Source organism: Myotis lucifugus, unplaced genomic scaffold (genome assembly GCF_000147115.1).
Source record: "Myotis lucifugus unplaced genomic scaffold, Myoluc2.0 scaffold_311, whole genome shotgun sequence".
NCBI classification, from domain to species: domain Eukaryota; kingdom Metazoa; phylum Chordata; class Mammalia; order Chiroptera; family Vespertilionidae; genus Myotis; species Myotis lucifugus.
The window spans coordinates 902427-925921 of NW_005871359.1; the positions used below are offsets into that span (position 1 = coordinate 902427).

The 23495-nt window shown below is 50.0% G+C and overlaps 2 protein-coding genes across 9 annotated transcripts in view; one reads left to right on the forward strand and one right to left on the reverse strand.

Annotated features, from left to right (window-relative positions):
- SUGP1 (SURP and G-patch domain containing 1) overlaps positions 1–4229 on the reverse strand; it is a 26169-nt gene extending 21940 nt beyond the window's left edge. For 3 of the 4 annotated variants that reach the window (XR_002832058.1, XR_002832057.1, XM_023763983.1), the window contains exons 1-2: positions 3856–4229; positions 1754–1925 (exon numbers count right to left, since the gene is read on the reverse strand). Coding sequence is in view for 2 of the 4 variants with exons in the window: in XM_023763983.1 (XP_023619751.1) it covers positions 1754–1925; positions 3856–3889 (206 nt within the window). In the remaining 2 variants the exon portion in view is untranslated. The remainder of the gene's footprint in view (positions 1–1753; positions 1926–3855) is intronic. The other variant, XM_006100405.3, reaches the window with a different exon arrangement.
- Positions 4207–23495, forward strand: part of MAU2 (MAU2 sister chromatid cohesion factor) — a 25289-nt gene continuing 6000 nt past the window's right edge. For 2 of the 5 annotated variants that reach the window (XM_014465841.2, XM_023763984.1), the window contains exons 1-15: positions 4207–4521; positions 12051–12068; positions 12675–12740; positions 14640–14735; positions 16155–16249; positions 16823–16850; positions 17176–17331; positions 18431–18577; positions 18660–18750; positions 20304–20407; positions 20924–21001; positions 21286–21351; positions 22306–22392; positions 22993–23042; positions 23261–23338. In XM_014465841.2, coding sequence (XP_014321327.1) covers positions 4246–4521; positions 12051–12068; positions 12675–12740; positions 14640–14735; positions 16155–16249; positions 16823–16850; positions 17176–17331; positions 18431–18577; positions 18660–18750; positions 20304–20407; positions 20924–21001; positions 21286–21351; positions 22306–22392; positions 22993–23042; positions 23261–23338 — 1436 coding nt within the window. In that variant the 5' untranslated portion in view covers positions 4207–4245. The remainder of the gene's footprint in view (positions 4522–12050; positions 12069–12674; positions 12741–14639; positions 14736–16154; positions 16250–16822; positions 16851–17175; positions 17332–18430; positions 18578–18659; positions 18751–20303; positions 20408–20923; positions 21002–21285; positions 21352–22305; positions 22393–22992; positions 23043–23260; positions 23339–23495) is intronic. The other 3 variants (XM_006100406.3, XM_006100407.3, XM_006100408.3) reach the window with 3 other exon arrangements.

Below are 23495 nucleotides of genomic sequence, written 5' to 3' on the forward strand. Positions count from 1 at the left end.
GTGCCGGGGAGGCCTGGCCAGGTAGCTCAATCCCTGGTCAGGGCACATACAAGAATCAAGTAATGAATGTATAAATAAGTAGAACAACAAATCGATGTTTCTCTCTCACCCTTCCTCTCTTTCTCAAGTTAATCAATAATTTTTTTTTTTTTTAAATAGTGAGGCAGGGAAAGCAGCACATAAATTTGATCACAACTTCATAAAACAAAGCAAAGATGTGGGAAATATTATCAAAATGGTTGTCTTGAGGCAATTTGAGTATTTCTTATTCCTTCAGCAAGAAATTTAAATGTTGGTGTTCTATGCTTTTATTTGCATAGCTACCTGTACTGTACACCCACCCACCTGATGTTTCCTTTCAGCTGCCTGATCCTGGAGCTGTGATCCAACAGCCTCCAGAAGACCCTCTTGGATGTGATACAACAAGGGCTTTCCCATCTTGGTAAAAGTCCTTCCATAAACTCCAGGGTGAGAACCCACCCACTGACAGATCTCTCAACATCCAGTCCCCATGTTCCTGGGTGCCCTGGAGGTACCAGACCCTGGGTTCCCACAGGAATAAGGTCTAAAATCCTACCCTTAAGGAGAAGCCACAGACGCTTAGAAAAGGTGGGAGCTGGGACAAAACTTTGTGGAGGGTTAACAGGTTCACACTTCAGACCACGTAGGAAGGGGGCTGCCTCTGACTGTCAACCTCTTATCTGAAATTTTTGGATTTTGTCACACTGATCACACACCCCTGCTCAAAACTCTTGGGTGCCCACAGTGTTTCTCAGGACAGGCAGAAGACAACCGGCCTGAGCTACCTCCTGCCTGACACATGGGAGGCTCTCTCTTCTTCTTGCCTTCTGCCGACAGGCCTTTCCCTACTTCCTCAATGGGCTGGCTCTGCCTGGGTCTTTAGTTCACAAAGTCTTGCCCAGCTGATGTGGTTCACTGGTTCAATTCCCAGTCAGGGCACATGCCCAGGTTGTGGACTCAAACCCCAATAGGGAGCGTGCAGGGGCAGGCGATCAATGTTCAATGTTTCTCTCTCATCAATGTTTCTCTCTCTCTATCCTTCTCCCTTCCTCTCTCTCTAAAAATCAACAAATATGTGTGTATATATATATATATATATATACACACACACACACACACACACACACACACACAGAATGCAAAGTCTCTTCTGCACTCCTACAGTGGGAACACACTGCCTCCTGTTACCCACTGGCAACTCTGGTATCCTCAGGTGAGGATTTAAAAAAAAAAAGTGCTGGAAAAGCAGCACACAAAATTGATCACAACTTCGTAAAACAAAGCAAAGATGTGGGAAAGGAATTATTATCAAAATGGTTGTCTTGAGACAATTTGAGTATTTCTTATTCCTTCATCAAGAAATTTTAAATGTTGGTGCTTTATGCTTTTATTTGCATAGCTACCTGTACTATACACCCACCCACCTGATGTGAGCCCCATAAGAGCAGAGACAAGTCTGGGTTTTTTGCTCTGTGCTATACCTCTGACCCCTGGCCCACAGGTCGTCAGCAGTAAATAACTGCTGAGTGAAAGAACTGGCAGGCCATCCACTGGGTTTCCACACACCCCTTGTGTCTCTCCTAACATACTAAGCCGCCTGAAAGAGAGCAGTTGTGTCACTCCTTGCACCATCAGGCTGTGACCGGGTGCAGATATAACACGACTGCTCTTATAAACAAAACCCTCTGCCCGTGACCCTCTAAGACCCAGTCCAGCCTCAGAGTGCACTTACTCGCCAGGATGCGGGGGCTGAGGGCTGGACACCTGATTCTGCTTGGCTTTCTGCTCCATTCTGGCTTCAATTTCCCGTTTCTTCTGAGCAATGAGTTCTTCCTGATGAAGGATGTTCATGTTCATTTTTCCAGACTTGGGAGGAGCAACCCCAAACCACCGGTTAGCCTTTCCTGGGGAGGGAAGAGAAACACATCAGAAATCATCTTTGCGTCACACACATGCCCGGCAGCTGCTACAGGAGCGCCGCAGTTGCTGCTACTTGTAGCAACGGACATTCAAATTGACATTCATACATATCCACTCGTTCATTTATTCAGCAAACATTTACCGAGCTATATACCAGGTGCTGTGCTAAGTGCTAAACCAGAGAGACAAGGTCTCTGCCTATGTGGAACTCAGGTCTGGCTAGGGAGACAATAAACTTGTAACAAAAAAAGTAGCTGCAAAATCATGGTAAGAGCTCTATGCTGGGAACCAAAAAGGATGAGAAGGCATGACAGAGGAGCATCTATTGCTAGAGCAGCCAGAAAATAACCATTTGAAGAGGAAGCAGTTAAGCTGAAACCATAAAGAGCTTCCGAAAAAGCCACATAGGGAACAACCTGGGCAGAGTAAGGTGCAGATGCAAAAACTAAAAGTTGGATAAAGCTTGGTGCATTCAGGGACCAGCAAGGGTCCAATGTGGCTTGAGCAAGTTGTTCCAGGAATGAGAGTATAAGAAAGGGAGTCTAGATTTTACTTTAAAGTCTTTGGAAAGTGTCAGGGAGTATTAAGTTGACAATATCCAATAGGAATTTTTATTTTTAAAATCATTCTGGCCAAGGCCGGTTTGGCTCAGTGGATAGAGCGTCGGCCTGCGGACTGAGGGGTCCCGGGTTCGATTCCGGTCAAGGGCATGTACCTGGGTTGCGGGCACATCCCCAGTAGGGAGATGTGCAGGAGGCAGCTGATCGATGTTTCTCTCTCACCAATGTTTCTAACTCTCTGTCTCTCTCTCTCTCTTCCGTTCTGTGGAAAATCAATAAAATATATTTGAAAAAAAAAATCATTCTGGCTACTACTTGGAGAGAGTGTGTAGGCAGCAAACAGACCAACAAGGAGGCTTTCTGGCTCCAAGCAAAAGATGATGTTGTCTTCAGACATGGGCATTGGCTGTGGAGATGGAGGAGACACCTCTAAATTTCCCCATGGGATTCAGAATAAAATCCAAATTCTGAAAGTCAATTTTCAAGGCCCTGCCAGAGATGGCCCCCCCTTCCCCATCCTTGACTTTCTTCAAAATGGCAAGTCAGTCCCTCCAAGGCCTTTGCACTTGCCACCCCCCCTACCCGCCTTGGTGTGGAAGGCTCTGCCCCCCAGGCCTCCTTCTCATCTAAAATGTCTTCTACTCAATAAGGCTTTCTTTGGTCACCCAATATCACCAGCCTCCAGCCCCACTCATAACTCTCTTTGCATAAATAGTTCCTCTTGGTGCATGTCTGACACCCATTAGAAAGTGATCTTCAGGAAGGCAGGGCCCTGTTTTGATTACCACTGCACCCCCAGCGACCAGCACAGTGCCTGGCACACAGTATTTGCTGAATGGGTGGGTGAGTGTACCCATTCTGGGTGGCTAGGGCTGGAGGAGATGGAAGGGCAAGGCTTGTAGTCAAGTGGAGGCTCGAAAGACTCGGGAATTTATGTATCCAGGACATGTCTGAGAGCAGTTCAGAAAAACAGCTTTTCCAGAAAGCAGCACACAGGCCAAGAGGCAGCCGCTGCGAAGAGAAGCGCAGGACAGCCCAAGGTTGCCGCTGTTTTGGGGAGCGGAGCTCGGAAGAGCCCTGAAGGTGGTTATTTTTCGGAAAGCCGACGCAAGACAGACCCGGTGTCTGCCTTTACGGAAGCCAAGCGCCCTCAGCAAACCAGGCCCAGGGTGGGGGACAGCAACTGGGTCTGAGACCTCGTCAGGCGGGGGAGGTGCAGAACCCGTCGCTTCGGGCCGCCCAGAGGCTGAGGGGGAGGACCGGCGGGTTGGGGCAGACTCGGTCAGAGGACGAAGCGGAGACGCGAAGCTCGGAGGACGCAGACGGGAGCATGAAAGGAGGAGGGGGCTGTTACCTGCAACATCCCGGTTGTCCATCTTGAGACTCATCCAATCCCACAATGCTCCGGCGCCACCTGAGGAGGCATGTTATACTGCGCATGGCCCAATGGGAGATGTAGTCCTCATTGGCCAGCCACGCCCTGCCACTGCGGGGACACCTGGGACCTTTCTCGCAGGAGCGCAAACCTCGGCCTCTCTGCAAGGTCTGGTCTCAGTCCCACAGACCAGAAGGCGTCGTCTTTTTTCTCACTTACCGGGAGTCGCAGCCACTCCAAATTATAAACTACATGTTCCAGGATGCTTTGTGCGGCAGCTATCGCGAGGGACGCGAAGAGTGCCGGGCCCCGCCCCGTACGCCTGCTTCCGCCTCCCTGTGGTGACGGCTTGTTGTTGTGGAGGCCAAAATGGCGGCTCAGGCGGCGGCAGCGGCCCAGGCGGCCGCGGCCCAGGCGGCGCAGGCCGAAGCGGCCGAGTCATGGTACCTGGCACTTTTGGGCTTCGCCGAGCACTTCCGCACATCCAGCCCGCCCAAGATCCGCCTGTGTGTGCACTGCCTGCAAGCGGTGTTCCCCTTCAAGCCGCCTCAGCGCATCGAGGCCCGCACGCACCTGCAGCTCGGCTCCGTGCTCTACCACCATACCAAGAACAGCGAACAGGCGCGCAGCCACCTGGAGAAAGCGGTGAGCGCGGGCCGAACCGCGAGGGAGGAGCGCGGGCTCCTTGCGGGGCCTGAACTGACGGGCTGCGACCACAGCAGGCGAGGGCCGCCCGGACCGCTCCTCGGGGACCTGGGGTGCGACTTCCCGCCTGGGACGCAGGACCCCTAAGCCGCCACCCTCGCGGGGGGCGTTATTTAACCTCTCTAGTGACAGACAGGGTCCAGGGCCCTGCTCTTCTGAGGAGCCGCAGGGTCCCCAAATTCGTTAGGTTTTCCGGAGTAGACATGCTGGCGCCTTTGGAGACGTCCCCAGATTGCCGGGGAGTCCTGCAGCTTCCAGCTTCTCAGGGCTCAGCCCCAGCATCAGCCTGAGCGCGCCCTCCCGAAGCGGCTCGGGACAGTGCAGGGCCGAGGTGACAGGCCAGGCGCCCCTCGGGAATCTGATGTTTGGTCTCGGAAAACCCAGGAAAGCATTCTCTCCCGGGACCCGGAAGTCTGATGAGTGTCTAGTGCAGTGGTTCTCAACCTTTCTAATGCCGCGACCCTTTAATACAGTTCCTCATGTTGTGGTGACCCCCAACCATAAAATTATTTTCGCTGCTACTTCATAACTGTAATTTTGCTACTGTTATGAATCGTCATGTAAATATCTAATATGCAGGATGTATTTTCATTGTTACAAATTGAACCTAATTAAAGCATAGTGGTTAATCACAAAAACAATATGTAATTATATATGTGTTTTCTGATGGTCTTAGGCGACCCCTGTGAAAGGGTCGTTCGACCCCCAAAGGGGTCGCGACCCACAGGTTGAGAACCGCTGGTCTAGAGGGTATTGTGCCCCCGTTAGTGATTCGAGGAGTCATGGGTGGGAAGCAGAGGCCCAGAGCCTAGAATTAGTTGTTTGAAGTCCTAGAAGGAGGCGGACGGAGTTGGGTAGGGGGGCTGGATTCTAGAACCAGTTTGCTCAGTGGTGGGGGTGGGGGAAAGGGCGTTCCTAGCTTTGCCTTCTCAGTATTCACCTGGTGACTTCTCTTCCTCCCACCATCCCCTTCAGAGGCAGGCCTCACCCCCGCCCCCCATCTTTTTGTTGTTGTTAATCCTTGCCCGAGGATATTTCCCCCCTCGATTTTTAGAGAGAATGGAAGGGGCGGGGCGGGACACAAAGATGGGTTGCCTCCTGCACTCGCTGGACTGTGGCTGGGATGGAACCTGCAACCCAGGTATGTGCCCTTGACAGGGATTCCAACTCGGGACCTTTCCTAATGCAAGCTGAAGCTCTACTAACTGAGCCACACTGGCCAGGGCGATGCCCTCCCATCTTGACTCGTGAGAGACCTTGGTGCCTCAAAGAATCTGGCTGTGACTTCATTTGCCATTTACTCTTTTATTCTGATTGAAGGAGAGACTTCTTGCCTGGTCAGTGTGGCTCAATGGTTGAGCGTGGACCAGGAGGTCATGGTTTGATTCCTGGTCAGGGCACATGCCGGGGTTGCAGGTTCAAACCCCAGTAGGGGGCGTGCAGGAGGCAGCTGATCAGGGATTCTCTCTCATCATTGATGTTTCTCTCTCTCTCTCCCTCTCCCTTTCTCTCTGAAATATATATATGTTTGTTTTTAAAAGGAGACTTCTTTGCAAGAAGGAATCAACTTAGATTTTTAAAAATGTATTGATCTGAGGTAAATCTGAACCACCAGAGGCAAAAGTAACAAGTTGCTTTAGGGAGGATACCAGATCTTTGTTTTACTCAGTTGGTTGATCATAATCCCTTGCACCAAAAGGTGGATGGTTTGATTCTCAGTCAGGGCACATGCCTGGGTTTCAGGCTTGATCTCCAAGAGGGGATCTCTCTCTCTCTCAAATTAATAAAAACATGAAGAAGAAAAGAATCGGAAGGGGACTTTAGTCCTTGCTTGATCAACTTCCTTGTTTCAAGAGCGAGGTGGTAAGGGCCCAGAGAGGTAAAGTGATTGGCCAAAGCCACATGTCAGGTTATTAACAAAGTTGGGTTCAGACCTCGGCTCCAGATCACCAGGTTCCATGCCAAGGCAATAAATTGTTACTGTTTTTGTGAAGTTCTATTCCCAGTTATTTGGCACTTAGTTATTCAGCTCACACCAGGTGCCAAGCCCCCTTCTAGGTGCTAGGGATCAGCAATAACTAAAGCAGTGCCTGCCCACATAAGTTTATGTTTTAGTGAGGGAGACAAATACTGAATATGTAGTAAGAGGTTAGGCAGTGATGAAAGAATCATGAAAAATATGGGCCACGGAGAAAAGATGGAGTTGACAAGGAGCTTTTTTTTTTTATTGATTTTTGTAGAGAGAGAGAGAGATCAATTTGTTATTCCACTTATTTATGTATTCATTGGTTAGTTCTTGTATGTGCCCTGACTCTTGTATGTGTCCTGACTGGGGATCGAACCCGCACCCTTGATGTATGGGACGACGCTCTAACCAACTGAGCTATCCCGCCAGGGCTAAGCCCTTATCCTTGGGAAGTAGTTTCCCTGGATTTTACAGAACCCTGAATCTTGTGGGATCTTTCACAGAGACTCAAGGTCCACTCTGTAGCTCACACTGACATTATACCTGGAAATCCCTTTCTTTCTGTCAGTTCCATCCCCAGCTAAGAATTTGTTCAGGTTGCAATTAAAGTGCAGTTCTCCATGCTGTTTTTCTTCTGCAATTGTTTGTGATCTCCTTTTGTGTTGCATGCTTTTTAAAATTGTTATTCTCTATCAGTTGTGCATTTTTCCCAAATCAGGCAGCTATCAACTTTTATTCTTTCCTTTCCCAGACTCACGCAATAAAGAATCATAATATGTTCTCCTTTTATTTATTTAGTTTTAACTTTTATTGATTTTAGAGAGGAAGGAAGAGAGAGAGAGAGAGAGAGAGAGAGAGAAAGAAACATTGATTTGTTGTTCCATTTACTTATGCATTTATTGGATGATTCTTGTATGTGCTCAGACTGGGGATTGAACCCACAACCTAAAGACACTAACCAACTAACCTATCCAACCAGGGCCAGTATGTTCTCCTTTTATTTTATTTTTGTTAATTCTTACCCCAGGATATTTTTCCATTGATTTTTAGACAGAGCGAAGGGAGGGATAGAAACAGAGAGAAACATTGATGTGAGAGCACAACATTGATCGGGTGCCTCCCGTATGCCCCTCACTAGGGACCAAGACCACAACCCAGGCATGTGCACTTGACTGAGAATCGAACGGCAACCTCCTGGTGCAAGGGATGACACCCAGCCAACTGATTCACACTGGCCCGTGCAGAAATCTCTTGACTAGAGAATTTGCGAGGCTCTTTGCAGTGTTTCTGTCAGATTGTGTTCCTTTACATTTCATTTTCACCGTATTATCTTTCCTCTTGCTACACATTTGTGTGAATTTTCAGTCTTCCTTATTTTCATACAAACAAACAGGTCCATTTCAGTAATTTGCACATTCCCCCCTTAACTTTCTTTTTATCACATTTCACTTTATCCCTTGGCCTGGAAAGTACATCATCATCTTAGACTTTCCTGATTTAAGAGCCACAGAGAAATAAATGCTACTCTGGAGTTTTTTATTTGCTATCCAGGCAGTCATTCTATATACAGTGGTTTCTCTGACTGCAGTGTCCATGTCAAGGCTGTGTTTCCATTCTCTTTGCTTTTGGATCAGAGCTGCTTTTTAGTGGTGATTTGCTCATCTGACTTAGAAAGCAGCTCCAAACTCTGCCGTCCAGACACTTGTTAATTCCGTTTCCAGGTTTAGCCTGACAGTCTCTGGTTTACCTTCCCAGCAAGTAATCAAATGCTTCCCTTCCTCTTTTTAAGGCCTGAAAGGGCTCAGTGGTGAGCCCTTCATCATCAGGCATAGCTAGAGCAGATGTGTCATTCTTCAGGATCATGACTGTGTTCTGCTAAGTTCCATGCCCCATTGACCAGGAGCAGAACCTTGTGCAGAAGCTGCATTTACAGAGCTTGGTGTTAGCCTTTTCATGGAAGAGTGATCTGTGCTTCCTCCTGTTTTCATTTTCATTTTTCTTCACTCTCACTCTCTGAGTCTCCTCTGACATCAGGATTTGAAATCTGTTTAGGAACCACCACTTCACAGTTCCACCAACTCGCCCCTTGCCTCCCTTCCAACCCCCAATTCTTCTGGTTCCTGCCCGGGAATTACCATAGTATTTTTGACGCCTTCTACATGCCAGACCATGCATTCATGCTTCTTGGGACACTGTCTTATTGTATCCTCAACAAACCTACAAGGTGGAGACCACTTCCGACTTGCTGCTGACAGGGAGATGCTCGTAACATGGTCACACAGCAGAAAGAGACAAGGCTGGCTCCTAAGTGTTGTGCTTCCATCCCAAAGGTGTTGCAGTTGATAACTATTTCTATACATTTTAGTTATTAAAAACCTGATCTTTAAAAAAAAAAAAAAAAAAGTTACTTTGGTTTCGAGGTACAAAGAAGTCTTGGAATGCTCTCCGGCCCTGGATTAAATTCTCCGAGCACAGTAAGTGTGCTGATCTGGCACTTCCACCTCTAGGATGTATATTGGCCCTGCAGTGACCCTGCTTTCCCTGAGAACCCGAAGGTGGCCCCAGGGACTTGGTAGGGTTGTTCACATCCTGCCCTGTGCCTACAGGCTTCCCCACAGCTCAGGGCCATTCACTTTGGCTGCTTTCCCATCACGAGAAAGGAAACATAAAAGCTTTTTTTTTAATGTTAAGGTTGCAACTTTGGGGAAGGTAGCAACCTTGGTACTTTATTTGTGAGATGCATATATTTCTGATGTCTGTATATTTCTGATTTGTGATTTTAGGTCACAAGTGTTAAAAAGAAACAAAAGCAAAGTCATTTGATTGGCGTCTGGCAGACAATCAATCTGAGGAAGTTACTGGCTTGCCCTGACACTGAGCCAGTTCTTTAGCTTCTAGCTTTGGTACTGGGTCATCGTAGGGGATGTCTCAAGGTGTCAGTGATGCTGATGCCTGGACACAATGCAGTAATGTTTGAAGGGAGCTGTCTGATGCCATTGGGAGTTAGTATTTTAAATTCATAAGTCTCAGCCCTTTGGCCATTTGCACATAAGGAAGCTCTCATTTCCTGGTGATGCTAGGTGAACTTGTCGTTCATGTGACAAATGTTTTCCAGGTACCTCCTGTGTGTTGGCCTGTTCCAGGAACTGGGGACATAGCACCATGAGGAAGCACATCATAAGTCTTTATCTAACATCCCCCATTTATGTGTGTTTCAAGTGCCGGCCACAGCGCATGCATGAGAGCATGGAAGCAGGTTGTAGCCCTGGGAACAGATGCTAAGGGCGACTAGGATCCATGTGGGTCCACACCTTTAATCCCGTCCTCTTGTGTGTGTCCACGTTCTCGTTATCCACTCTGTACTCTTCCTAGAGGGCTCCTCTTCAGCCCAGAGGCCTTGCCTGAGGTAGATCTTGCACGTGGAGACTGAGGTGCAGGACCACAGAATCTTAGTGTTGGGCCAGATCTCAACATGTCCCTAATCCAGCTCTTCAGTTACACAGTCTCCTACACAGCATTCCATCCTTCCTCCCAGTTGGTGGTCTTCAGGAGCTTCTGTTGCTGGACTGCCCTTCCCCCTGGGGAGGAGTGGCTTCTGTAGAAAGCAAGCCCCAACTTTCATGTTTACCACTTCATGATATCACACACATGTGGCTGAGCTGGACCCATCCCCACTGTCCCTGTAGACAGCCTCCAGCTGAGGAACCCCATCTCTGGACTGTACTCCTGGCAGCAGGCACTGGCCCTGCCTTCTGGGGGCCCTGAGCCCCTGCTGACCCTGCTGCAGTGGGGCTTTGGGAGAGGACATTCGGGCTGGCTGCATAGTGCCTTTTGCTTGGGCTCTGCAAGCATATGTGTGTTTGTGTGTGTGCACCTGCACATGTGCTTGTGTGCATATGTGAGAGTCAGGAGCCCAGTGGCCCTGAGTGCTCTTTGTTCCTCTCCCACAGCTCCCCCTCCTGGCCCACCTGTGTCTTTCAGGCAGCTGGTCTGGGGTGCAGCTCCAAGTCTTTCCCAACCTCTTTTGTGACTTCCTCCTTCCCACTCACTCTTGCCCCAAAGGCATCTCCAGCCCCAAGGCTGTCTGCCAGGCTTTACTAGCGCCTCCCTCTGCTCACGTTCCCAGCCAGCAGACCCTTGGGCCTTCAGTCTCTGGCTCCTCCTCCTCCCTCTGCATTCTCTTTGCTGCATCTAGGATACTCTCAGATCTCATTGGGTCAGGCTGCATAGATGACACCAGGGCGTTCAGATCCACAATCACTGCTACCAGTGAGTGGCACATACACCTTCCAGCCTTTTTACAGGTTCTTCTCTGCCAAGAGCACTTCCTACTCCCCCTTTACCTGGGAATACACACACACACACACACACACACACAGCCCCAGACATGCCCCCGCCCCCCATGCTGTTCTTTCACAGAGCATGGCAAGTCAGGGTCTTCTGTTCAGCCCCAGATTTGCCTTCCAGAACCTACCAGGACTCTGAGAACATTTGTGGGACAAGTGTCAGATGAATGCTTGAGTCCTAGATGGTCTGAGAGACTCTGGTTAGTGGGTGGACGGTCCTGGCACCTAACTGCCTCCTGTAGGAATGTGGAGCTCCAGGGCACAGCAGTCCCCAAGTGGGAGCATGTCCTGCATGTGTGCCAGCAAAGGGACTGTGAGCCCAGGTCTCAGAATGATCTCTGCTACCCCTTTATTGATTTTTTTACAGAGAGGAAGGGAGAGGGATAGAGAGTTAGAAACATCAATGAGAGAGAAACATCGATCAGCTGCCTTCTGCACACTCCCTATTACCCTCACAAGTCCTTCCTGGAGCTCTCCTCCCTCCCCTCTAAGGCTAACTGCTCATCTGTAAGCATCTTTTAAATGCCACTTCTTCAATAAGGATTGACACCCCCAGACTCACTCTCCAGTTGTAATTGAATTCTCATGTTATGATTTACTGTTGAGGAACTGCAGTGAATGGCACGTAAGGACCCCTCTGCATTCCTTCCCCTTCTGAAGCATTGTGGCTCTAGTGCAGTGGATCTCAACCTTCTGGCCCTTTAAATACAGTTTCTCATGTTGTGACCCCCAACCATAAAATTATTTTTGTTGCTACTTCATAACTAATTTTGCTACTGTTATGAATCGTAATGTAAATATCTGATATGCAGGATGGTCTTAGGTGACCTCTGTGAAAGGGTCGTTCGACCGCCAAAGGGGTTGCGACCCACAGGTTGAGAACCGCTGCTCTAGTGGGAGGGGCTCTGACTCAGACTCACGTGCCTGGTGGGACAGGAAGCACCCTGTCAGTAAGGGAGAAAATGCTTGTTTCCCTCTCCCCAGGCATGCTGTGGTTGCTGGATGAGAGGGAAAATGAGCCTATAGGCCACCTTTCACTTACCTGAGCACCTGTAGTCTTTGTGACAGGACAGCCTGTATAAACCCCAAAGCCAGAGCTAGTGAGTATGTGCCACACATTTGGCTGAGAATTAATACTTTTTTTATTTCTCTTTCAGTGGTTGATATCACAGCAAGTATCCTTTTCTTTGTACTGTTTCCTTTAAGAAATGCTTTGTTTAATAAAAAGGATGTGTTATAAACTTGAATTCCCACTATGATACACCCATGGGTTTAGGTCTTGGAGAATCCCTGCTCAGCCGTATCTGTCCCTTCAGACCAGTGGCCTCACCATGGGTGCCATGGTCCTCTGCAAGCCTAGTTCCACACCTAGGCAGCAGCAAGCTCAGGGATTGCTGGGGGAATACATGAACTTAGAGTTTCAGAGTAAGTGGGAACACACCTGACTGGTGAACCTGCCCAGTGTAAGAACCCCACACATTATTTTTTTAACAATATTTATTTTATATATATTTTACTGATTTCAGAAAGGAAGGGAGAGGGAGAGAGAGATAGAAACATCAATGATGAGAGAGAATAATTGATCAGCTGCCTCCTGCACTCTCCCTACTGGGGATTGAGCCCACAACCTGGGCATGTGCCCTCGACAGGAATCGAACCCGTGACCCTTCAGTCCACAGGATGACGCTCTCTCCACTGAGCCAAACTGGCTAGGGCACACATTATCTCTTTTAAACTGACCTTTTTGCAGCATCTGTACTTCCTTAACCAGATGTCACTAGATCCCACAGTTTGAAGATGTTAAATTTGAAGCAGCAAGTCTTTTGTCTGAATTGTACTGTCAAGAGGTAAGAGCCTATGGAGGTTTCTGAAAGCGGGGTCTCCCTGTAAAGATGGCACAATGGCAAATTGATGCTCTCAGGAGTGGACTGACTTCCTCTTGGCTTTCTTATTTATTGTAATCATCACCCAAGGATATGTTTGTTTGTTTGTTTTTTAAAATATATTTTATTGATTTTTTTACAGAGAGGAAGGGACAGGGATAGAGAGTTAGAAACATCGATGAGAGAGAAACATCGATCAGCTGCCTCCTGCACACTCCCTACTGGGGATGTGCCCGCAACCAAGGTACATGCCCTTGACCGGAATCAAACCTGGGACCCTTGAGTCCACAGGCCGACGCTCTATCCACTCAGCCAAACCAGTCAGGGCCCAAGGATATGTTTTTATTGACTTTAGAGAAGGGGGTGGGAAGAGAAACATTGATCTGTTGCCTCCTGTACACACCCAACAGGTGATTGAACTTGCTACCTGACCAGGAATCAAACCCGCAACCTTTGGTGTACGGGAAGATGCTCCAGCTGAGTCACCTCACCAGGGCTTTTTTGTTCTGTTTGTTTTGTTTTTTCTTCTGACTTCCTCCTGGCTTTTAATGCTTCCCATTACTTTCCTACCTTTGGTGGTTGTGGGTGATCACTTGCTCATGAGAGCCAACAAAATATTTTTCTAAGACTTCCAGAGACTTGGAAAACAGCCTTGTTCCTAGGCTAAAGATAATGAGTTCTTGAACAAGTCCATATAGTTTATCTTTGTAATATGTTTCCTGATCTCAGGTGTAGCTGAAAATCGCCTTTCCCCACGTTGAGCAACAGCCTGTGAGGCTCCCTGGGTAACAGGGAATGCATGCTTCACACCCCTGGCCCATCTCTTGTAGTATAAGAAAGACGGCACTTGTCATCCAATTGACTGTTCAGGATTTTGAACTAAAGCTACTTTCAGTTTAGTTGAATGAGTTATTTTATGATCAGTGCAAAAACCTCCCAGCCAGTGAGTCCAATAAAATGTCTTTTCTTGCCCAGCTGGTATGGCTCAGTGTTTGAGCATCAATCCATGAACCAGGATGTCATGGTTCAATTCCCAGTCAGGGCACATTCCCCATTTGCCAGCTTGATTCCCAGTAGGGCAGTGGTTCTCAACCTTCCTAATGCCGCGACCCTTTAATACAGTTCCTCATGTGGTGACCCCCAATTTCACTGTTACAAATTGAACATAATTAAAGCATAGTGATTAATCACAAAAACCATATGTAATTATATATGTGTTTTCCGATGGTCTTGGGCGACCCCTGTGAAAGGGTCGTTCGACCCCCAAAGGGGTCGCGACCCACAGGTTGAGAACCGCTGCAGTAGGGGGTGTGCAGGGGACAGCCAATCAGTGATTCTCATCATTGATGTTTCTATCTCTCTCTCCTTCTCCCTCTCTCTAGAATAAATAAAAACATACATTTTTTTAAAAATAAAATATCTTCTTGCTATTTTTGCGATTTCTTGGTGTCCTGGTGCATGGGATGACGCTCAACCAACTGAGCCACACTGGCCAGGCTTTTCTTTTTTTAATTATTGATTTTTAGAGAAAGGAAGGGAGAGGGAGAGAAAGAGAAACATTGATGTGAGAGCACACTGATTGGCTGCCTCCTGCGTGCCTCCCACCAGAGATCAAGCCCATAACCCAGGCATATGCCCTGGACCAGAAATTGAACTGGCAACTCGTGGTGCATGGGATAATGCCCAGCCAATTGAGCCACACTGGCCAGAGCTCTTTTCTTCTTTTAATAAAGTAAATCAGCAACCCACAAATGCATTTGTGAGTATGAATGGGAGTGGTCTTCTGGCATCCTAGCATAAGGAATCCAGCTTGCCTGCCAGCTTATTTCTTTTCTTTCCCCAAATGTGACTGTTTCCTTTCAGAATTCCGTTGATGCAGCAAAGCCACTGTTGCGGAAAGCGATCCAGATATCACAGCAGACCCCATACTGGCACTGCCGCCTGCTCTTCCAGCTTGCTGTGAGTACTTTGGGGCCTGGCCAAGACATGGGTGCTGAAATTGGGGCACACCCACCTTCAGAACACACAGGCCTTCCTCAGGCTGCTGCACCGAGACAATGGGGACACAGGGATGGTCTTTTAGCCTGCTCACAAGTCCCTTTCAGCCTCTGACTTCAGCAGTATCCCCAGCACAGGTCTTTCATTCAGCATCAAGAGTGATTGCATTCCCCTCTCTTCTGGTGCTCCCTTTTGCCTGTATTCATTTAAATTTTGGAAGCATTTCTTGCCAGAAGCCCATCATGTTTTTTAAGAGCTGTGCTGAGATTCCAAGGGTCTTCCTGTTGGGCAATGAATGCCTGTTCGAGTTAAGCCTTTTCAGGGCTGCTAGGGCACAGCCTCACCTGGGCTCTACGTGGTGGTCCCCCCCCCTCTCCCCCCCCCTCCAACCTCCCTTCAGCTCTCCAGACATAGTGGTGGCCTGGTCCCAGTGCTCTGAGATGCTTAGGTAGAGGGAGCTCTCTGGACTAGGTCTTCCTGGCTGTAGTGACTGGGCCTAAAGGCTCCCTGTGGGGGGTGCCTCTCTCTCCTGGGCACTGCCCACATTTCCCTCTCACTGCTGGCCTCCAGCCTTTCCTGACCGTGACCCAGCCTGCCCTCTACACTGCCTCTTGCCTATCTTCCATGACACAGTTCCATCACCTGCCTGTGTGTGCAGGGTGTGGGCCCTCGGCTGGAATTGCTTTTTCTTCCCCCCATCCCCCAAGAGTCCCTCATCCCAGAAGGGTGCAGCTCAGGGTCCCTGCTGGAAAAGCTTGTCCAGCCAGCGCTCCTGAGCTCTTCCTCCCTGGCCTGCTGCTGTCCCACAGAGCATTGTCTCCTTTAATCCTCCCATGTGTGCTTTGCCCACTGGCACATAATATGTGGGCCAGGCAGTGAGACACCTGCCTCAGGTCACAGTTGCAGGATGCTTCATGCACTTGGGAGCCCAAGCTCAACTGAGGCCCCACAGGTGTCCCTTCCTTTTAGCTTAAGGCTTCTGGGTTTAAACTCCCGCAGACACTTGCCCCTGAAGTAGTTCTTCCTTGTTTGGGGTTCCTCTGGCTCCTCCCTATGACTGGCCCCTGAAGGTGACCTTTGAAGCACAGAGATACACTCGTGTAGCCCTGGGGGTCTATGCCTGTGAATATTAATAGCTGGCTCTGTGCACTATTAAGTTTAGATGATGTACACACCGTAGGCAGAGTAGACTTCTGTACCTAAAGCAGTTAACATTGATGAGAGTATTTGGTTAATTTAACTCAAAACTGACACTGAGGCAATTTTTTTGATAAGTGGGGAGGTTCACTTTAACTTGCCAACAAAGCTTTAAGGTCAGATACTGGGTATTATAAAGCAAGAGATTCGGAAGCAAGGATTATTATTCTCTCTCCTTTTTAGCAACTGCACACACTTGAGAAGGACCTGGTGTCAGCCTGCGACCTTCTAGGTGTGGGAGCTGAATATGCACGGGTGGTGGGATCCGAGTACACACGGTAGGCACCCTCTCCCCACACTCCTCCCCTCTTACTTGGAAAGAGCTCAGCCATTTTTTGGTTGATTTTTTTTGTTAAATGGCATTTAAATATATAAAACAAATATCAAAAATATAAATCTTTGTTTTACTATGGTTGCAAATATCAAAAAATTTCTATATGTGACACGGCACCAGAGTTAAGTTAGGGTTTTTCAAAATGCTGACACTCCGAGCTCAGAAGGTTCGCCATCACTGCCATATGCTGTCTACCAATGTTGTGTGAGCAAGAGTGAGATTGTGGCAAGCACACTGTCTTGTACCTTACCCCTCTGTGATTTCTGAGCATCTATCTGTTTATTCTTCTGGGCTTTTGAGCCATATGAGTGTCTAAATTAGGCCAAAAACATAAAGAAAAATTGAATAGAACAAAGTAGAGCATTCTGATAAATAAAACCAGCCTCATTGGGGGTCACTGGGGGCCACTGCTTAACCATTCCCCGAGCTTGCTTGTTGGTCCCTATGAATGTTGGGGTGGCAGGCATCCCAGGAGACGCCTGGGCCTCACAGACTGACTCCCCTCTCTCTTTTCTAGGGCGCTGTTCCTGCTCAGCAAAGGGATGGTAAGTTGAGGCTGAGCAGAATGGTGTAGGTGTGGTGGACATGAGGCAGGGCTCCTGCTCACTGTGGTGCAGCCCTTTGGGCACCCAGACACTGAAACACTACAGGCAGCCACCAGAGTGAGGCCCCGTGCACCAGCTGGGTTCAAGGGGGAATTCAGGTTCCAGGTTGTGCGATTTGTGCTGAGGAAGGAACAGTCTAGATGTGGGTTCCAGCCCAGCTGTTTGCCTTCCTTGCATGGTTCCAGCCGTCCCCCAGGGGGTGGCAGGCAGATGGTGGCCCTGTGCACTGGGAGGGCCCTCAGCACCTGTGCCTCTCCCTTCCCAGCTGCTGCTGATGGAGCGCAAGTTGCAGGAAGTCCATCCTCTGCTGACCCTCTGTGGACAGATTGTCGAGAACTGGCAGGGAAATCCTATCCAGAAGGAGTCTTTACGTGTCTTCTTCCTTGTGCTCCAGGTGACACACTACCTGGATGCAGGGCAGGTGCGTAGTGCCTCCCACAGTAGGGCTACTGGGGAGCAGGTAGGCGATGAGATGGGCAGGGCTTGGGCTGAGATACCCACTCTGTTGTTACCTCATGTCCCTCACCACAAAGTGCATCTCATTCAAGGTTTAGCTCCCCCACATACCCTGTTTTGCTCTGGCATGAGTACTGTGCCCCTAAGGGCAGAGGGTACTCTGACAGTGGCCTGTCCTCGTGGTGGGAGTAGTCATGGCCTCACACAATTCCATGATAATAAACTGGGGATTCTGGCAAGGTGCCTGACACAGCAGGTACTAAAGCAGTGTCTGTCCACCACCCCCAGCTGATGAGAACTTTGTGAGGTTCAAGTAGGGGATGACAGAATCAACTGTTTCCGAGAGTTGACTCTATAATCCCCGTGTAGTTGAGGAGAGGCTGTACCCCCTATGGGTGAATATGCTCAGCCTTTGGGAGTATGGCCCCACCTATTCACCCGACCCTGTCCCACTGACTCACCACAGGCCTGGCCTCGAATCCTAGGAGGCTGCAGGTGGAGCCCCAGAAAACATCAGGTCTTTCATTGGTAAGGGACTGCCTCAGAGTCCTCACCTATGCCCACATTTACCTGTTGGGCCAAGTGCTGCACTCAATACATAGAAACACAGAGCAGACTCATGGGGTGCTCTGGACATGTCCTATGGGGCCTTGGGACAGGGCTTCCCTGTGCCCAGAGGCCAGTTCATATGAGGCACAGCACCTGTAGGACTCCTGGGCCCAGGAAGCTACTTCTTGCCCCCAAGGATGACTACTAACTGCCCCAGCCCTGTCGTGTTCTCTCAGGGTCACTGCAGGAAGTAGGAAACAGCTCATGCAGGGTCTTTGGACAGGCCTCTCCTGATCCTTGGTGTTTGGACCCAGCGCTAGGTGGTGGCTGAGCCTTAGTCCCACAGATGACCCTCTGACCCTGACCCCCACCCTGAGAGCCTGCTGACCCATTTGGGGGCAGGCTTCCTGCAGGTGGGGGGTGTGGCGGGAGCTCCTGGGAAGAAGGGACTGGTGAGCTGGCACTATTGGGAGCAGACAGGTACTCAGGTGTGCAGTATCGCCCACCCACTGCAGGTGAAGAGCGTGAAGCCATGCCTGAAGCAGCTGCAACAGTGCATTCAGACCATCTCCACTCTGCATGACGACGAGATTTTGCCCAGCAACCCCGCTGACCTCTTCCACTGGCTGCCCAAGGAGCACATGTGTGTGCTTGTCTACTTGGTGAGTCCCCAGGGCCAAGGCCAGGGACCAGGTGGGTGAGGAGAGGACCCTACTGACCACCACCATCTGGTCTTGTCGCCAGGTGACTGTGATGCACTCCATGCAGGCTGGCTACCTGGAGAAGGCGCAGAAGTACACAGACAAGGCACTCATGCAGCTGGAGAAGCTCAAGAGTACGTTGGGCTGGGTGGGTCACATGGCCATTGTGCCGCTTGGTCTGTGGCCTGTCACCGCCTCATGCTGGGCCTGAGAACCCTGTAGAAGCGCAGTGCCAAGCAGTCTCCATGAGTCCCACGGGTCTTGTTACTCTAATTGGCAGATGAGAGTGACGGGTCAGGACAGAGCAGGCCGGGCCTAGGCTTGACCTTTTAGAAGTACACAGACAAGGCACTCATGCAGCTGGAGAAGCTCAAGAGTACGTTGGGCTGGGTGGGTCACATGGCCATTGTGCCGCTTGGTCTGTGGCCTGTCACCGCCTCATGCTGGGCCTGAGAACCCTGTAGAAGCGCAGTGCCAAGCAGTCTCCATGAGTCCCACGGGTCTTGTTACTCTAATTGGCAGATGAGAGTGACGGGTCAGGACAGAGCAGGCCGGGCCTAGGCTTGACCTTTTATCTTTGGCTAAGGGTCTTGTGCCATCTCATCCTGTCCGCCCCACTACACAAGACAGCTGTGATGGTTAGCTGATCCCACCTGAGCCTGCTGAGACCACGGTGCTCCATTGAAATGGGGTCTGCTGTTATCCGTGTTGTGACATGGACTGTCCTCAGCGTGAGGCTGGGATCTGAGTTTGGCTCTTGCTGACAGCAGATGGCCTAGAGGTTGTGGGTTCTTCCTGGATGCTTGACTGATCTATCCTGTGGGACCAGGGACCTTTGACTAGCAGGAACCCAGAGCTCTGATTCGGTGTCCCCATTTAACCTGCTCACCCAGTCCCTGTACCCTTTGTCAGCGCTGCTGGAGGAGAAGCCGTTAGCCAAAGATACAAAGCCCTCAGGGATCATAGTTCATTCCCTCCGGCCAAGTTGGGGAAGGTCTCCGCTGTCTCGTTCCACCGTGAGGACAGCCACTTGGGGCAGCCAGGAATCAGGTCTCTCCGCTGCTGCCTGAGGTGGTCACACAGTATCATTCTCCTGAGCAGCGTCAACCCACTGTCTGGAGTGTTCTTGAGCACCCAACTGGGTTGTGGTGGGTCAGAGTGAAAAACAAGTCCCTCCAGGGATTTCTTACTCTTAGAAAACTCTAGTCATCAGAAACTGCTATGAGCCCATCTCCTTCCCCACCTGAACAGGTCGGTAAACCCAGCACTCTAGGGTGCAGTGGGCATGAATAAAGTGACAGGCTAGGTCAGTGATGGCGAACCTTTTGAGCTCAGCGTGTCAGCATTTTGAAAAACCCTAACTTAACTCGTGCCGTGTCACATATAGAAATTTTTTGATATTTGCAACCATAGTAAAACAGACTTATATTTTTGATATTTATTTTATATATTTAAATGCCATTTAACAAAGAAAAATCAACCAAAAAAATGAGTTCGCGTGTCACCTCTGATACGCGTGTCATAGTTTCGCCATCACTGGGCTAGGTGTTGGCGTGGTACACAGCAGAACAAGTAGGCTCAGACCTGGTAGCCAACGGGTCAGTATGGTGGGAGGTTGGACTAGGGGTCAGCATCTTCTCAGCTTCTCTAGCTGCATCCTGAGTGTTCATCCCCTTCTCACCTCCAGTGCTCGACTGCAGCCCCATCCTATCCTCCTTCCAAGTGATCCTGCTTGAGCACATCATCATGTGCAGGCTTGTCACAGGACATAAGGCCACCGCACTACAGGAGGTGAGGCTGCTGGGGATGGAGGGCGGGGACAGGTGGTTGGAGTTGCCGAATTTCAGAAGTTACCGCAGGAGAATGTACATTTGCCCGTGCAAATCAGCAGGGCATTTGTCCGTGTCAATTCGCTATAACTTGGCAGTTGGTAACCCTACATGGGCACAATTGATCAGACATCTGGTACAGAAATCAGTGACCCTTTCCCTAAAAGCTGGGCAATTTCTAGAAGTGCCCAAGGAAGATGGAGCTCTCCTTGCTGCATGTAACTCCTACTTACCAACTTCTTGAGAAGGGCACAGGCCCTTAAGCAGGGCAAAGGTGCTGACAACCGAGACAGATTGGAAATGGGGGAGAAGGCAGGTCACAGACAAGGATCACTGTCTTCAAGGAGGTTAGGGCTGCCCTTTGCCCCCCCAATGGACACACCCACCAGAACTTTATACCCCAGGTGAGGGCAGGCAGGATGTGGGCACTGGGTCCCAGGTTACAGGTCCTGTGATGTTGGGCGTGTTCTCCCTGCAGATCTCACAGGTCTGCCAGTTGTGCCAACAGTCACCCCGGCTCTTCTCCAATCACGCTGCACAGCTGCACACGCTGCTGGTGAGTATGCAGGACTGCCTGCCCCAGCCCCATTCCAGTGAGTAACCCCATGACAATCACCCCAGTGGACTTCATTCTAACAGACACCTTAAGTCCAAGTTGACTTAGGTCCCAGGAGAAGGGAGTAACCCAGCATGCTGTCTCTTTCTGCCTCCTCACCAGGGCAAAAGCTCAGGTGTACCTGGCTCATAAGTCACTCACTGGTCAGGCTCGTCTATGTGTAGCCATACGGCCCTGGGCAAGTGGCAAGGCCTCAAGTCCTCAGTGCCTCCTTCTTCCTGCAGGGCCTGTACTGTGTCTCCGTCAACTGCATGGACAACGCAGAAGCCCAATTCACCACAGCCCTGCGGGTAAGGTGCTGGCCCTCACTGCATGGGGCAGGCAGTGCTTCTTAGTAAGGAGTCAGGTATGGGCTGTGATGAGGACAACAGCCGCAGAGGCCACCTGCTGCTGCCAGGTTGGAAGCTTCACTAGGGCTAGTGCCACATCATCGTGGAGTCAACAGCCCAGTGGCAGATCTCAGCTCTGCCCACCTTGCTCCAGGACCAGACAAGCACATCCTCACTGCTGCTGCTGCTCTGACTGTGTGTCCCATGGAATCCCCCATTAGCCAAGAGGGAATGGCAGGGAAGTGTGCAATCAGAACTCAGACCCAACCCCCTTGACCTCAAACAGAGCTCTTTGTGTGGTCCTACAACGACCTAACCAGAGCACTTCCTGCAGGTGGGATTTGCACTTCCCCTGCACCCTCAACCTTTTGCATACTGTGCTTGCTCAACCCCACTGGAGATCAGGGCCTGGGTGATACTTGGGCCTCTCATATCGATCCCTGTCTTGGCCATTCTCGGTTCCCAAGAACTGGGGACAGTGGTCTATCCACCACTGGCCATTAGTAGCATCTCTGGCCTCTTTCCTGGTGGGGGCCTTTCCAGGACCAACATGTACCTCTGTTGTATCTGTGCTCACAGTGTCTGAGGGTCACCATGGTTTGGAGGCAGTGGCTGCCTGGGTCTCAGTCCTGAGAAACAAGCAGAAAATGGACCAAAATGTAGTGTGTTCTGAGGACAGGATCAGTGCAGTTGGTTTCCTACATTTCTCATAACACAGTTGATGGTTTTATAGCCAAAAGAACTAACAGCTGTACTGTTCTTGGGTTTAGGAGGCAGGTGTGTGTGTGTGTGTGTGTGTCAGAAGGGTGTCTGAATTGAAGAGAATGGGAGGTTCCGTAGTAGCCACCAGGAAGTGTTTGGGTAGCTCCCATGCCATGAGCAGCCAACCTCTAATGCCTTGTGTCCCCATTTCAGCTCACCAACCACCAGGAGCTATGGGCCTTCATTGTAACCAACCTGGCGAGTGTGTATATACGGGAAGGAAATAGACACCAAGAGGTAGTAGGTGACATGCTTCATGTTTGGTATCCTTTCTTTCAACTCTTACTCAGGGGCTAGGGTGGGAGGTGTCCTGGGCACCAGCCATCTCAGCAGCCCCAGCGTATCTATCCTTAGAGTGTAGTGTGGCTGAGGGAGGCCACATCTGAGGGAGAAACAATCTCTGGCTAAGTAACACTTCTCCCTGCTGAAAACAAGCCAAGCTTTGTTAAATCTCCCAGAACACATTTAGTTTCTTCTTTGCTGAGCTTTCTGTTGTAGAATCACAGTGAGACCTTGTGGCCCATGCACTGTGACCCCCTCACCTGGCATAGGGCAGGGTAGGCTGAGGGTGCAAGGACCCTGCACCAGACCCTTCACACTGGAGGCTGATTCCCATGGGGGTGTGAGGAAGTGAGCAACCCATACAGTGTCTTATAGTTCCTTCACCTGCTCTAGATCCTGCCCCTCTACCAGCAGGTGGCCCAGGCATGGGATTCAGGATGAGGACTCAACACTATCAGGAAGTTGCAGGCAGCCCTGATCAATTTACTAGCATAGTTGGGGCCAAACTCTTTCACATTTAGAAATGCAGAGTGATCCCAACTGACATTTCCTTTGCAGTTATACAGCTTGTTGGAGAGGATCAACCCAGACCACAGCTTCCCTGTCAGGTACATGGCCCCACACTGAGGTCCTACTTTACCATTGCCTGTCTTACGTATTTTCTGCTCTCTGGGGTAGTGCCACCACCTATGGGGCCCCTGACTGCCCTGTTACTCCCAGTACCTTGCACCATCACTTCTACCACCATCACCCACTCCCCTTTTGTAAGCCTGCTATATTTACAAAAACCCCACCAAATTATGACACTTCACTCTCCCCCCTGCAGCTCTCACTGCCTTCGAGCAGCGGCTTTCTACGTGCGTGGGCTCTTCTCCTTCTTCCAGGGACGCTACAATGAGGCCAAGTGAGTGCTATTGAGGGCGGGCAGCCTGGGCTGGCCCTCTAGGTGGTCTTCTCCCTGACAGCGTATGCTCAGCCCCTCTGTGCCCCAGCCAGGCGGGTTCTGCTCAGGGCTGAGAGGCTGCTGCTGCCTCTTTCTCCCCTAGAGGCATTTCAGTGGG